At 33.5% G+C, this 16,335-nt stretch overlaps 1 protein-coding gene across 1 annotated transcript in view; it reads right to left on the bottom strand.

The window, feature by feature from the left end:
• Nrk (Nik related kinase) overlaps positions 1 to 16,335 on the bottom strand; it is a 132,453-nt gene that overhangs the window by 15,664 nt on the left and 100,454 nt on the right. Inside the window, exons 22-27 of the mRNA XM_013025829.1 lie at positions 15,926 to 16,069; positions 12,323 to 12,481; positions 9,271 to 9,375; positions 7,038 to 7,180; positions 6,595 to 6,744; positions 2,401 to 2,560 (exon numbers count right to left, since the gene is read on the bottom strand). Of these exons, the coding sequence (XP_012881283.1) occupies positions 2,401 to 2,560; positions 6,595 to 6,744; positions 7,038 to 7,180; positions 9,271 to 9,375; positions 12,323 to 12,481; positions 15,926 to 16,069 (861 nt within the window). The remainder of the gene's footprint in view (positions 1 to 2,400; positions 2,561 to 6,594; positions 6,745 to 7,037; positions 7,181 to 9,270; positions 9,376 to 12,322; positions 12,482 to 15,925; positions 16,070 to 16,335) is intronic.

Raw genomic sequence — 16,335 nt, 5'->3', positions numbered from 1 at the left:
TGCAATGCTTGGTAAGAAATGTACGCATTATCCTGCCCATGCAATTGTAACCCCTCTGTACAGTATGTTCACAAATAAAATAAAATAAAATTAAAAAAAAAGATTCTGTTTTTTGGAAGTGTGATTACTTGATAGAACTTTCTGTGATTATTAAGTCTCTATGCTCCTGAGAATGCAGAGTGATAATTTATTACTGAAAATGTTTATCATACAGTTCATGGAAATGTAAAAATTATATTAGAGAAATCTAGATCTGGGCTGGATTTAAATAACAAAGCAGCTATAGCTAGAGAGCAAATTAAGAATATAGATTTCCTTAACATCAGTGTTAAATTGTAGTATAATCTTTCAAACTATCATATATATATATATATATATATAACTTAATGTGCTCAAAGGACATTGTATACACACCTGAAAAAGTCATAATTGAACCCATTAAAAATTTTTGCAATAAAGCTAAGACTTGGTGGATTTGAGGAAGAGGGATTAGATATAGTAATATAGAAGGTGAATATGATCAAAGCACTTGTATGGGCATGTATGGAAATATTACAGTGAAACCCCTCACTTTGCATAATTAACATATGCTAATAAAATGATCCTAAAATATATCATTTATTTGTGTTGTTATAATTTACTTACTTCTGAATGTCTTTCAAATTCTGCCAACTTAAAATAATGTTTTGTTCTAGGATAAAAATAGTATAGAAATTGTCTTGCATAAAGGGAAGGGCTCTAGAATATTTCTCGAGATCCTTTTTGATTTCTGTACTTGTCTAGGGAAATAAACATAGGGATATGAACTGAATTTCCTTATTTCCATTTCTGATGAACATACTGATCAACAAAGTACCTTTGTAAAGATATAGCAAGCTTTGTTATTTCTATTTTTTTAGTAATATTTAATTTTATTGTAAAGGTGATGTACAGAGTGGTTACAGTTACACAAGTAAGGTAATGAGTACCCTTCTTGTCAGTTTGCCCTCTCCCTCATTTTCTCCCACTTTCCCTCACCTTCAACTTCCTCACTCCACAAGTTGTAAAGTTCATTTCTAACATTTTGTCTTGTGAGTATCACTGTTGCATTAGTTCATCCTTTGTCCTTTGTCTCACCATTTTGTGATTCTCTTTTCCTTCCCCCAAATCAGATAAACATATATGCAAGATACAGGATATTTTCTTTTGCCTTAGATCTGTCAACTTTATCAAAAGCATTTATCTTCTGTCACTTAAAATGTTTTAAATCCTGAGAAGGTTCTTACCTGTTTGAAAAAATTGGGGCAGGTTTTCAGGACACAGGTTTTCCTCAGCCCTGACTACATATGCAAAAATAAAGGCTTCTGTGATAGAATGCAAATTGCTATTATCCCATAGAAAAAGTTACCATTAAAAATAATTTCTCTCAAAGTGGTCCTGAAAGTGACGTGGGTGACAGGTCAATTTTAGTCACTTTATAGAGATTTCTAATGTTTCTGGCTTCTCCTACATTTCTCTTTCCATCTTTGTCTCTCTCTTGCTATATACATCCTTCACCCCCCAGCTGCAGATATATGTTTACCCTTTAGTTGCTCCTTTATATTCCTCTTCCTTTCAGAAATAGTTATCTTCCACCATATCATCTTGCCTTCTTTAGTATTTTTACTTTTCATATGCATGCTGTTTAATATGCATACCCCATCTTGAATTGCCCCTGTTGTCACCAAACCTCAGAAGTAAACAAGAATATCAACTTATTTGAATCTACCAGTTCAGTAGTCAAACATTACTTAGAAAGAAAAAAAATGTCCTGGTCTGATGAAGATGAAAAGGCAGTTTTCTTTATGATGTCTTTGGGTTTGTATCTGACAGACATTCTAGCAAGTCATACATATCATTTTTTTCTGAATGTTTTGATTTTTCACAGGAATAGCATTCATTAAGCAGAACAGCATTGACGTAGGGAACAAATATGTTTTGCTCGTCTTTTTATGACTCTCTGACAGTCTCCTAAGATAAAGGTAAGTCACCACAATCAGTGTAATGGAAAGAAGCAAGTTCAACATCAGTGTGAAGTCTGGAAGCAAAGGAAGTTGAAGAAAAATCACAGATTATGGAAATGAGTTTATTCCTATTGCAATTATTTAATTATTTCAGTGAACAACCATGATAACCAAAATCAATGTCTCTTTGATTCTCTTGTGAATTTGCTAAGAACATAACAAACATTTGTTTTTCATTTTACTAAGGAAAATCAGTGTTCAGGATTCCAAATTAACCCTATGTGTACTGAGAACATGAAATAATCTGGCAAATCTTTTCCTAGAACATACATACATGTATGCATGCATATATACATACATACATATTTAACTTCCAAGCTTCACTGGCATTATCTTGAAGAGTAAAAAATATACATACCTGCAGAAGATGGTATATCTCTCCACACTTCAAGGACCTTCTTGAACAGTTCTTCATTTTCTTCCACAGAGAGAGCTTCAGGATTGAAGGAGAGCATCACACCAATCCCCAAGCAATCAGGTAAAATGATGATATTCTGTGGTAGAATGATATCCATGGACTGGTATTATGTTTCATAAAAACTTCTATGTCTAACATTTTATCTCTACTCTTTTAATTGAAGCAGCTTAGTTGAGTAATAAAGACCAGAAGCAGGTTTAAAATGCAGGGAGGAAAGAAACTTTTAATTCTGAACTAAATAGCATAACATCTCATCCTTGAAAAAAGTTGCTTTCCTTATGTTCTAAAACAATTACCCTTGAAAATTAAATATTAATTCAATATTTAATATGATTTCATCTGAAAAAGTATAGATATATTTCAAACATAAGTGAATTCTTGAAATTCCAAAAACTATATATATGGTAATGGAAGAAACATTACTTGTTAAAGATATAAACTTAAGATTTATTTCAACAATTAATGAATAATTTAGCAATACACGTGTGAACCAAATAATACAAAGTTCTAGGGTATTAGTTAACTCATTAAAATAAAATAAAAAAACCTAAAAATAGCTTGAGCTTGTAATGCTCACTGGGGAAAGCTTTATCCTGTCTTCATAGCTTGAATCATAATCCATCTCCTTTTTCTTACAAAAAGATGCTGAATTTTTCTCTAAAATACAGTCGGTACACACAGAGACATATTAGGTGATAAACCAGAAATACTAAGCAATGTCTAAGCATTTTTATATTTTATGATACATAAAGTGATGTGACAAAATTCCTTAAAGTACACTTAGAGATACTGTCACACTAGCAATAATTCCCTGAGAAATGAACAACTGTGCTTCTGTAGTTTCTACAAATTAACAAGTTACAGAGAGAAAAACAGTCAGAAACTATACTTGCCAAACCCACTGTACTCAGGCCAAGTGCTGGAGGCCATGTCTCAGCAACAACAATCCTTAAAACTAAAATGGGGATCCAGAGGCGAAAAGCAATTTTAATACGTTCCCTGGGCACTTGCATGAGCAACTGAATCAGAAAATTTCGAGATGAAGGAAGAGAATAAAACAAATAGCAAGAAATAAACTTGTCTGAACAAAATCTGTTTGCAATAAAACTGGACTGCTGTAAGTCCAGACAGCTGCTGGGGTTTCTTGCTTCTTAGATGATTCCTGAAGTAATGAGATATTCTTTAGCACACATGTCTCTTTTTTAGCATTACAGCTTTTGTAATCTTGTAGTCTTGGAAAAATAAGAGTTTAAAACATTGTTTCACACACTATGTCATGCTCTTATATTAGGTCTTTTTTAATGGGTCAAGACACTAGGGTATCTAACTAAAAATAATTTTTATATACATAATACCCTAATTAGGTCAGAAGATGCTTCTTTTAAAAGCTCATCTCTCGGGGCCAGGAAGTTGGCTCAGTGGTAGAGTGCTTGCCTCACATACATGAGGCCCTGGGTCCAATTCTTCAGCACCACATAAATAGAAAAAGCCAGAAGTGGCGCTGTGGCTCAAGTGGTAAAGCTCTAGCTTTGAGGTGAAGAGCTGAGGGACAGTGCCCAGGCCCAGAGTTCAGGCCCCATGACTGACAAAAACAAAAACAAAAACACACACAAAAAAAACTCATCTCTCATTCTAACTTCCATAGTAATTAGCAGATGGTTTCAAAATGAAATAATTTTCCTCACTGTTTTAGCCAGGTCAAACACTGGGATCTAACTTCTTCAGTGGCTATTCAAATAAATGTAAACTTGGACCTGTGTTGCAATTCAGTCTTTCCTGACATCTAAATTAAAGCTATCTGATATGACTAAACAAATAGTAAGATGCAGAAGGCTATTGAAGACAATGCATGAGTGTATATGCTAATAAAATGTTTTTTTAAAAAAAATTAGTCTGTGGTTTTGGTGAACAGGTTTAGTGATTCTATATCAAAACAGCATGAATTGTAGAGAATAAAAAGCAACCATTGGGTGATTAGCTAATACTTTTCAGAATGACCCAGATAATTTTTAAAGATATTTTTGCTAATGTTCTGACAATTGCTTTTTTTTTGTATTTACTGATTTTTTTTCTTTTTTAGTGATTCAGGGAATTCTTTTTTTTTTTTTTTTACATTTTTTATTGTGAGAATACCATACAGAGGAGTTACAATTACATGGGCAAGATAACAAGTACATTTCTTTTGACAATTCCTTTTTATGTTTTAAGTGATTATTGGAAATATGCTCGATTTTGAAAGAAATTTTGAAAACTAACATAGTTTGAAAGCGTAGTCCAGCCTGGAATTGGTGGCTTACACCTATAATTATAGCTATTCAGGAGGCTGCAATGTGGACAATCACAGTTCAAAGCCAGCCTAGGCATTAAAGTCCACAAGACTCCATCTCTACAGTAACTTAGAAAAACCTAGGCTAGCACTGTGACTGAAATTGTACAGTGATAGCAGAGCAAGCAAGGTATGCATGAGCCCCTTAGTTCTAACCATGAAGCAAAAGCACAATGGACACAGTGGGTCAAGTCTGTCATTCTAGCTACTTGGGAGGTGCAGAATGGAGGATGCTAGGGAAAAGAAGTTCACTGGATTCTATTTCAATGAATGGCTGGATACAGTGGCATGTGTCTATCATTCACTGTGATAGAAAGCTCAAGTTGGACAATCCACAGCCTAGGACAGCCAGGATATAAAGAGACTACTTGGAAAGTATCTAATGTAGAATGGTAGGCAAATACACTAATAATAATCTACAATGAGTGAATGTATTAATAAATAAATAATAAGAAAGAAAATGAAAACAAGAAAAACTACCCAAAACAAATAAATAAAATAAACTCAATGTATATATATGAAATTGGCACTGGGAAACTAGAGAAATTGTGTGTGATAGATGGGAGAGGGGAATAGTGGAAGGAGTGACACTGATTAAGATCCATTTACACATAAAAAACAAATTCAATAGAAACTCCTTTGTAAAACTAAAGATAATAAAATGATTTTTAAAAGCTATTTAAAGGATTTTAAAAGATTTTAAACAGAAAACAATCTATGCAAAAAAGGGTCTAGAAGTGTAAGTATAGTGGTAGAGCATCTGCCTAGCAAGTGGGAGGTCCTGACTTCAAACCCACTGTATTAATCTGCCCCCATAAGTATATATAAATGTATATAAATATTTTTTCTGGGAATTTTTACATAATGGATATAAATATTTTTTCTGGGAATTTTTACATAATGGTAAGCTGCTAAAAGTTTAATTGTCTAAAAACTGGGAATGGATAAAAGGTAAAAATTGTTGTTTCAGGCCTTTTTTCTAAATATAATGATTAGGACAATCATTGTCACCATTAAATTCAAAGTGAATATTTACACTTCACATGTATATGGGATATTATGCTACGTTCAAGCTCATATATAATCTACAGCATTTCTAGAACTGTCCATATTTTAAAGGTTGTGCCTTATTTGTAATACTTATAACCATTTAAGAGTTAAGAAGTGAGTTGTATTTGCATGCTGAATCCTTTTTTCAGAAAGATCAACTATAATTGATTGAATATCAATATTATAAGATAATTACTTATAATTTGTTATATACTACAGTTAAAATAATACACTAAAGAAGGCTATTCACAATAATGTTTCAATACCACTATTTCATTAAAAATATCTCTGAATGTATTATGTCCAGCCAGACTAAAGCAAGGACTGCAAACTCATGCTGGCTGAGGTCAATTACTATAAATGCATAATTATGGATGTCTAGAGAATGCAGAAGGTATAACTTCTATCTAATAATGGCAAGATAGTAATGTGGGCCTACGTTGTCAGGATCTCTTTGTTTATCAGTAAAAGTTCAAATTTGAAATGTAAACATCATTCATTTTATACAACCCCCATCAAAAAAACAAACCAAAACAATGAAACACTGTATGAGACAAAGACTATTTTATAGAATAGACTCTGCTCTCTGTACTATGAAACTATTGGTTATCTTTCTTTGTGCATAGCCCCTTTTCTGGCACTCTATTCTTACGTTATATCCACTCCAGTAAAGGAATTGCTAGTTATAATTTTCAACTAGTCAAGTTTTGGAAGTCAGAAAAATTAATAGTATTATGTAATAATTTCTAGAATCTTACATTATTTGGCAAGGTCACATCAGATATAACTTCTGATTCCGCATCAATGATATGATAACCATCTGCTGAGCTGAAGAAAATCTTCAATGTCTTCTCAGGACCAATTGCTAAGTCAACTGTCACTGGCTTATAACCAAGAGTTGGAAATACCTGAAAATATAAAATTAAAAAATAGCCAAAAGGCCAAGATAATATTCTGACTAAAATAAAAGTGTCTATATTCTTTTCCCAAATGTACAAGTTTATAAAATCCAGATGTATTGTTTCAGTGCCATATTGTATTTAAGGACCCATGTACAAAAACTTTTCTTAGGTCTATTACTACAACAAATATGCAATTATATTTAAGTTCTAAACATTGTTTGACTTCAAAGAGCACATTGCCAATGATCATAAGAGCTTCATGTGGCTCTGGAAGGTATTGGCTGCCTTAAATTCCTTGCCTTGAGCTTTAGCAAATGGAGGAGCTCATCTGGTCTCTTAAACCTGTTCGCTGGATCAGCTGCTTTTATTTTTGCCAGTATTCGTATATAGGCTTCATAGGACATATAGTCTCCTTCGGAGTCTGCTGATTGATCAGTGCATACTTAGTAAGGAATGAAAAAGGCCAGACATGTTAACCTACCATAGACTGGGTAGACGCTAGGTTCCTATGCTTTCTACTCATGGTCATGGTAGAGAACTGAGCCTAACAAGATTCACTGTACTGTAGTCATTAGGTGAGATTCATGAACTAGGATGAGGACTTGGACAAGAACTATGTATCATGATCGACAGACTGAACTTATCTCTTCATTTTTCAGTTCCATACCAGGTAGCCATAACCAATCAGCATACACCCAAGAAGAAACCCATACCCAAACACTGACAGCTGAGCCAGGGCCAAGTTTAGGAAGATCAGATCAGGGATATGATTTGTGTCCAAATAGACCCAGAGTGCTCTATTTATAAAGAGACATAGTTGTTGTGCAAATATGCTTAAGAAATAGTCATAAGAATTAGACATGTTTACTTTTCACAGGTAAGCTTTTTGGCTTAGAAAATAGGTCATATACACAGATCCTGACCTAGGATACAGAAGTATCTTATAAATATCTTTTTAGAGTCTATCTGTATATGTCCCTATGAATGGTTTCCTATAATACATCCACAGACCAGCTAGATTAATATAATCTGGAACATTTGATAAAAACAGATTTCTAGGCCTAGTACAGATACCCTAATTCAGCTTCGGGTTCAATTTGAGATATAAATGATTTTACAAATAGTCCAGCTGATTCTGATGTTCATCCAAGGTTAAGAGCTATTTGACTTGATAGAGTGCTGCAGTTTCATTTATCAGACCTCACTATACAATAAACATATTTAAGTGAAAACTAAGCATTATATATATATATATATATATATATATGATATCCTTACAGCTCTCAGATTACAGAGTATGAAAAAATATGCAACAGCTTGTTTGGGACATTTATATCTTAATTTAATATTTTTCTTATTTTTGAGATGTTGTAAAAAGGGTTTCAGTTTCACATATCAATTAATGAGTACAGTGCATCTTGATCAATATACTCTTTCTTTTCTTTCTTTCTTTTTTTTGCTTATGTAGTGCTGAGGAATCGAACCCAGGGCTTCAGGCATGCAAGGCAAGCGCTCTACCACTGAGCCACCTTCCCAGCCCTCAATATACTCTTTCTGTCAGGTCAGTCCTCTGTCTATCACAACCCCATCCATCCTCTGAAGTTACCCAATTCCATTTTTATATATGTACACTGAATATTATAACTATATTCTTCCACATTTCCTCTCTCCGTTTACCTGTTCCCCCATTCTCTCACAATAAATGTTTCAGCTTTTGGGACACTTTTAAATGGTTCCCTTCTGTGGCAGATCCACAGAATTTCAGCTATATCACAAAGAAGATGGAAAACCCCCAATAAGCTTAATCACCATTCCTCACAATATTTCAACAGGGGAATGAATTTGGAGTTTCAGCTTGGAAGAAATGGAGACCACCACTTTCTTCCCCACATCCAACTATAGTAACTGGAGCAAAGGTTTTCTCGCGTTTCTGGTGGCTTCCAGTGGGGTTCTCTGTACCCTTTCCATATCTCTCCTTACCTTCCCTCTGCTCTCCAACCCCCACTAAGAGAGAACAAGGATTTTCTCAGTTTCAAGTCACTGGGGTCGCACCAGACACCTGTGTTTGGACTTCTAGAAGAAAATGTCTTCATGTTGACTACAGGAAATGGGAGTGAGGAGTTGGTGGGAATGTCCTGTAAGGGGTGAGTCAGGGATTTTCCTCATATTTCCCCTGGATGTAGTGCCTGTGGATTGTCTAAAAATGGTTAAATGATCATTATTGATATGATATATCCAAATTACATTAACTGTAGAAAAATGGTATTTCTACTTTTACAATATAAAATACAGCTTTGCATACAATTTCTTCTTAAAAGAAAAATGGTGATGAATAGAGGGGTTGCAGTTACATAAGTAAGGTAATGAGTATATTTCTTTATAAACAGTTATCTCCTCCCTAGTTAAAAAATGTACTACTACTTGACTTATGTAATTCTAACCTCTCTGTATATCACCTTTTCAATAGCAATAATTAAATATCTAAATATAATTTAAAAAATAAAAATGGTATGATTCAAAAGAAAAGATCACTCACTTTAATAGCAGTGTTTTCATCAAAGGACTTTGGTGCCCATGCATAAAGGTGAATGGATGACTTCAGAGCAATTGCAATGTAGGTTGTTTCTTCATGTTGGACTACAATGATAAAATACAAAGAAATAACAATGATGCAAAATTAAAAACACAGTATTTATTTGCTATTGAAATAAAAATTCAAGAGCACAAACTATTTTCAAGAAACTTTCTTAGTTAAAATTTGATGACCTCGCCCCCCTCCTCCCAAATGGTAGTTTTATGTGCTGTTTGTGTTAGCCTTTCAATAAAATTCAAATTGCACAAGGAAAACCTTATCACTAATGAAAGAAATTTAAAGAGCTAATTATATACATTCCTGTAGTGTTAATACTGCAAAGGCTCAGAAAGAAAGAATTGTGACTTTGAGGCTAACTTGAATTATAAGAGAAATCCTGTCTCAAAAAAAATCAATGGGGATATAGCATGTACAAAGCTCTGGGTTTGATTCTGAGCAACACAGAAAAAAGTACAAACAAACAAAAATCTCCCCAAAAGACAAAAGTAAATGGAAAATATATCTCTACAGATACACATACACTGCAGTCTATTGAAATCCCAACTGCTTGGTTTGTAGGAACAAAAAGCTATTCCTAAATTTCCATGGAATTATAATTTCTCAACAACCAAAACAAATTTGAAAGAAAGAGCTAAAGTTAGATGACTTGCACCTCCTGATTCCCAGTGTTATTTTTATAAAAATACCATGGTATTGCTATAAGCATAGACATACAAATCAGTCTCAAGACCATTCTCAAAAACAAAAACAAGTCTTCAATTGATACTACTGGCACAGCTGGAAAGTCATGTGCAAAAGAAAAAATTAAAAACAAACTTTACAACTTTGGCAGGGTGGGGGTTGGGGGTGAAGGTGTGGGGGTGTGGGGTGAGGGGTGGAGAGGGAAAGGGATGGTATGGGGAAACAAAGGAGGAGGCAACAATGCTTGATAAGAAATGTACTCACTATCTTGCCCATGTAATTTTAACCCCTCTGTATGGCATTTTCACAATAAAAAAAGACCCTTCTATCTCAGATCATATATAAAAATTAAGTCAAAATGGAACAAAGTTATAAACATGAGTTAACACTGTAAAACTCTTAATAAACAATGATAAACATGATGATTTTGAATATGATAATAGATTCTCACATTTGACCCAAATATTATGAGACAAAAGATATAGATACATTAGTTCTCAAAGTAAAAATTTTCTGTTCATTAAAAGACATAATTTAGGGCTGGGAAGGTGGCTCAGTGGTAGAGCACTTGCCTTGCATGCTCGAGGCCCTGGGTTCAATTCCTCAGCACCACATAAGCAAAAAGAAAAAAGCTGGAAGTGGCACTGTGGCTCAAGTGGTAGAGTGCTAGCCTTGAGCTGAAGAGCAGAGGGACAGCGCCCAGGCCCAGAGTTCAGGCTCCACAACCGGACCCCAAAAAAAAAAAGACATAATTTAAAGTGAAAAATACAATGTATTGACTAGAAGTATTTGTTTTATTTATTTATTTTTTTGGTTGGTTGTGGGGCTTGAACTCTGGGCCTGGGTGATATCCCTGAGCTCTTCAGCTCAAGGAGAGCCGTAGTGCCACTTCTGGTAGTTAATTGGAGATAAGAGTCTCATGGACTTTCCTGCCTGGGCTGGCTTTGAATTGCAATCTTCAGATCTCAGCTTCCTGAGTAGGTTGGACTACAGGTGTGAGCCACCAGTGCCCAGTGACTAGAAGTATTTGTAAACCATAAATTTGGTAAGTCCAAAGTCCAATTTTTAAAAGGTTTATAATTCAACAAAAAGTAAAAATAGGCAAAGGTTTTAATAGTCATTCTCAAATGATGATATATAAATGACCAATAAACAAAGGAATACATAAATTAATAATCAGGTAATTATAAACTACAGTAAGTATCACGTTACACTACCTAGGATACCTATAACATCTGCAGGCGTTTGGAAGGATGTAGAGAAAGTAGGGTCCTCACATATTATGAATAGTAATGAAAAAGGGTATATTCAGTTGCAAAACAATGTGTCAGTACTATTCAAGAGAAAATAAAAATGAATACATATATACAAATATATAGAAAAATACTTGTTAATGAGACAAAGTTTTGGTTGCCCTTGAGTATTTTTGATGGGTTAAATAAAGCCAGTTAGAAAAACTGGAGTTAACTAGTCCATGCCCTCATCAAGAGCACACATTTTGAAGAAGACTACTTTTAGATCTCCATGAACTATACAAGGTAAATGTAAAACATATAATAATAAAATATATAATATAAAATAATATAACCTAAATTAACAGGATATCATTCACCTCTAGGGATGTGAGATTTATATAATATGACTGAAGGAAAGTAGTAATATCTACATGTGAAGATAGCCTTGCATTATAGGAATTTATCTTATAATGGTACATGTGTACAATTACACATGTGGAAGTCACTTCTATACAGAACATAGCAGTCATAAAAGAATACCCTGTTACAATTCATATGACATGATATGAGTTATTACTATGAAAACTTTCTCTAATTACACATTAGTGATTTTACTCATTAATATTGGCAGTGGCATAAAATAGATTATGGAAAATTTTTCTTTTTCATTTATTAAATTTCCTGGTCAATATTAAGAGGAATTCTATTTTCTCTGCTTTAGCTACAGAATATCATATGATTCTCTCTAGGTTGTTGAAAATATCTCCAGAAACATTTATGTAATTGGGGCTATGTAGCAGTTTGGTTTAGCTTTTATATTTAAGTTAACTATGAAGAGAAGAAGGGTGACAATAAAAACCAAATTTAGCTTCCATAGTAACTTAATCAATATTTCTCTCATTAACAATCAAGATTGCAGCAGTAATAACCTGGAAGATTTTTCAAATAAATTTACTCATCTTTGCATTTTAAGTTGTAAATTCTTTCCTTTCTCCAGTCTTCTTTCCTAATTGTGTGGTTCATATGAAAAGAAACACACTTCATGTAGCTGTAGTAGAAATGAAATGGGACTTACGAACACTGAAGTGCTCACAGCCAGTCAGCTTGTCAATAGCTTTGCAAGCTTCCTCTGTCTTCAGCATTTCTTCTTGACGCCTTTTACTTTCTGGATCATTATGCAGAATCTTGTTCCGAAGCCAAGTCAAATGATATACCCGAAGTCTATTCTTACGGCCTAATACACAATAAAAATATAGTATTATGAATTTCTATTTTGTATTGTGGAAGAAGAAAAAAGTAAGGGCATGATGCTCTTCTAGCAAATGTTTTCATTAGAGTAAAAATCATTTTGTGAAAGTTACATTGGTTAAAGGTCTCTTTAGAGTTTAGAAATATGATAACACAGACTATCTTAGTTTTCCAATTGCAAGACAAAGTGTCTATGAGTGACCAATGTGGCTGTCTGAAGAGGATCTAAAACATATTACTTTTTAAAAAATTAGGATTGCCACTAAGCAGGAAACATAATTGTTATCCATTCACCTGTACCTTGGGTTTTTACTAAGTTACAGCATCTCTGGGAAACACACCAGACAGCTGTATATAAGTATATAAGAGAAATATCTGAATAAAACTGTTTAGGAATTTAGTAACAGTAAGATGGATCTCTTTGTGTTATGTCTTTACATAATATAATCTGTTTTAATATTTGTTTCATCAACCCAGAATATTTTTATGTTTATTTTGAATGATTTTGATGGGTAGATAATATATAAATGTATTCTTAAGGTATAATATGATATTTTGATTCATGTATATATTGGTAGATAAATCCAAGTTAATTAGCATATACATTTCCTTAAACTTTCATTATTCAAGTATTTAAGGTGGATATGCATTGTTAATTAACTTTGTCTTGCTATGTCATAAAACACTAAAATTAATTCATCCTATTTGATTATAACATTGTACCTATTGCTTGCCCACTTTTTTGGCCCCTCCTCCTACCCAATTCAGGCTCTGGCAAGTATCATGCCATTAACTTTTTAGATTCCACTTATTAATGAGATCATATTTTGAATTTCCTAATTGTCAGTCCCATCATATTATTGTAATTCATTTAAAAATCATTGTAGTCATTAAATGCTTTGTTAAATGGCCCCTCCTTTGTATAACTACTTAAAGATAAAAGAGAACAGGTTATTAAAACATATTTTGGAGAGGGTAACAATGCTCAATAGGAAATGTACTCATTACCTTACTCATGTAACTGTAACCCGTGTACAGTATCTTTACAAAAAATATATATTACAAAAAGTAAAAATAAATAAAAATGTATTTTTCCTTCCTTAAATAATGACCTTATATTAATTTTTCTTAGCCATCTTTAGGATTTATTATAATATTTCTGATCTCAAAAACTGGATTTTTAAATTATTTTATTAATCTTTTCTTTGTGCTGGTCCTGGGGCTTGAACTTAAGACTTGGGCACTGTCCTTGAGCTTTGAGCCAATGTTTCACTTCCAGATTTTTGTAGTTAATTGGAGACAGGAGTCTCACAGACTTTCTTGCCCAAACTATCTTTAAACCATAATCCACAGATATCAGACTTCTGGTGTGAGGCACAGGGCCTGGGCATTATTAATCTTTAGTATACTTTTAAAGGACTCTTTTGAAGCAGTGTTAGGATTCAGACATCTATTTTTATGGCCATTTTACTTTCTTTTGTTGTTTTTGGGGTTGAGCTCATGGCCTGTTGCTTTCTCGGAAGACATTCTACCACTTGAGCCACAACTCCAGGTCTCTAATGTATTTTGCTACTGAGGATTGAACCCAGAAATTTTTATGTGCTTAGGCAAGTGGTCTACTAGTTGAGCTATTTTTAAATGGCAAAACTATTATGTATCTTCCTATACTGACATTTTAGTGTTATTTCATGTAAAAGCAATTTATATTTGAGAGAAACTAAAGAATTTAAAAAGGACACAATTAGACTAGGGCAAATTGGATAAAAAGTTAAGAAATCTGTTGTCTTGATGTTTTTTTTAAACACTAAACATTGCTTAAATTGCATCTTTAGACCTCAAATAATTATTAAGTGAATGAGCATGAAACATAGGCAAAATAATAGAGTCTGAATATTCCTATGAAGTATTTTCTCTTATAATTGAAGCTTAAAAGTAGTCTTGAACTCCCATTCCTTTCATGGGGAACATGTTTCTCTCTTCAATTTCTCTCTACATTCATCCTGTGGTACTAAAATAAAACTTGCTAAAACTTGCAAACAAAAACCAACACAAAATATCTTATAGCTCAACATATTTAAAAATATAAATAACCCATATACAACATGATAACATTTACATTTTGCATACATATATATGAACATATATAACTGTGGTTAGCATAACTTAATCTGTTCCCGACTTCTTTTCACTTTTTTTTTTACTTTTTTGGCAGTACTGGCTAGGCAAGTGCTCTACCACTTGAGCCACATTCACAGTTCTTTTTGCTATAGCTATTTTTCAGATAGGATCTCACATTTTTGCTTAGAGCTGGCCTTGGATTGCTAGCCATGTACTTATGCTTTCTGCATAGCTGGGATTACAGGCATGAGCCACTATGCCCCACTAAATTTTTAGTTTTTCAAAGGCCACTTATCTTTGGTCTATATTCAGCATTGCAATGAAGGAAAACCTGTTTAAGGTAACATTTAAGGCAACATGGTTGATAGAGAAGTATCAAAGTCCAGGTAGAATGTAGAAATAAGTCAAGGCCAGGAAATGAGTTAGATGGAACTGTGTATATGATTAGGAATGGCTTACACTGTTTCAGAGCTCAAGATATTGAAACAATGGAGTGAGAAAGAGACAATCAATCAAAGATTCCAAAAAAACAAGAAATACAAAATCCAAAGTAACCTAACCAAAGACATAAACCCTATTTCTGATCCTATCTGCTCTCTGCTGTGCCTCTGGCTGGTTAACTACCCTCTGCCTTCACCTAGCATGTCAATTAACCTTTGTTTTTTCTTATTATCCTGTTTTGGTAAATTCTTTTACTAGCCTGTGACGTACAAATAGCCACAATAAACAATGCTAATGCTTTTCTGATACCATATCTTGTTTCATAATCACAATCACTATATCATCTACTTTCTCATAAAAGTTCAGGCTTTGACATATTAAACAAGAAATATAACTATGGTGTGGGGAAAGTATAGAGGACTTTAAGGGATCCATTCTTATAATTAACTTGTAGGTTCTTGTAATAAGGCTGTGCAAGAGACAAGTCTCCTTTCACACAATTGTCCACTTTTTCTATTTTTTATTATAGCTAAAACATCACTAGGGAAGCAGATGGTAGGTGTTGGTGAGATTATTTGTGAATAAGTGATGAGAATAAAAGATGTGGATATGTAGGTTACTCTGAAAGAAACCTTTAAGTATATAAATAGCGTGGTTTTTCTTATCACTAACCTATGCAAAGTGCATTACAATGAAATGAAGTTAGGTTAAACTGTAAATAGGTAAGAAAATACCAGGAGAGTCTGGTGACCCAATTAAAGGTTATATTTATATGCTTTTTGGAACACTTTTACTGGAAAAAGTTTTTAACCCAGTTTGCAGTCTAATTAATCTACAAAGCTATTCAGTTATTTTTAGCTTTTAAACAAACCAGAGATGGTAATCAGCAAGTTGAGTGGCTCTACAACTTGAATCTGGCGGAAGGGTCTTCGCTTTATAAGTTTAGTAATATCTGCTTTTCCACTTCTGTCCATCAGATACAGATTAGAGCGAGTTCCCAGCAGCAAATTGACTCCTGTTTAGATATAAAATAGAAAAGTACAATATTGTCTCAGATTATTTTTATTAACAGATACTAATTCAATTAATGGGATTCATGTGACATTCTCTTATAGATAGATAGATAGAGAGAGAGAGATAGGTATAATGTATTTTGATATTCACTCCATCATCTCTTATCCTCTACTTTTCCTCACCCCAAAATCCCTTCCTCTTTCAAAGAACCACTTGTTCTTCTGAAAAACTTCTTCTACTTTCAAGTGTTTTAAACATATAGAATCT

This window comes from Dipodomys ordii, unplaced genomic scaffold (assembly GCF_000151885.1).
Source record: "Dipodomys ordii isolate 6190 unplaced genomic scaffold, Dord_2.0 Scaffold88, whole genome shotgun sequence".
Classification (NCBI taxonomy): Eukaryota; Metazoa; Chordata; class Mammalia; order Rodentia; family Heteromyidae; genus Dipodomys; species Dipodomys ordii.
Note: the sequence above shows the minus strand (reverse complement) of the source record. Positions and strands in the feature narration are given on the sequence as shown.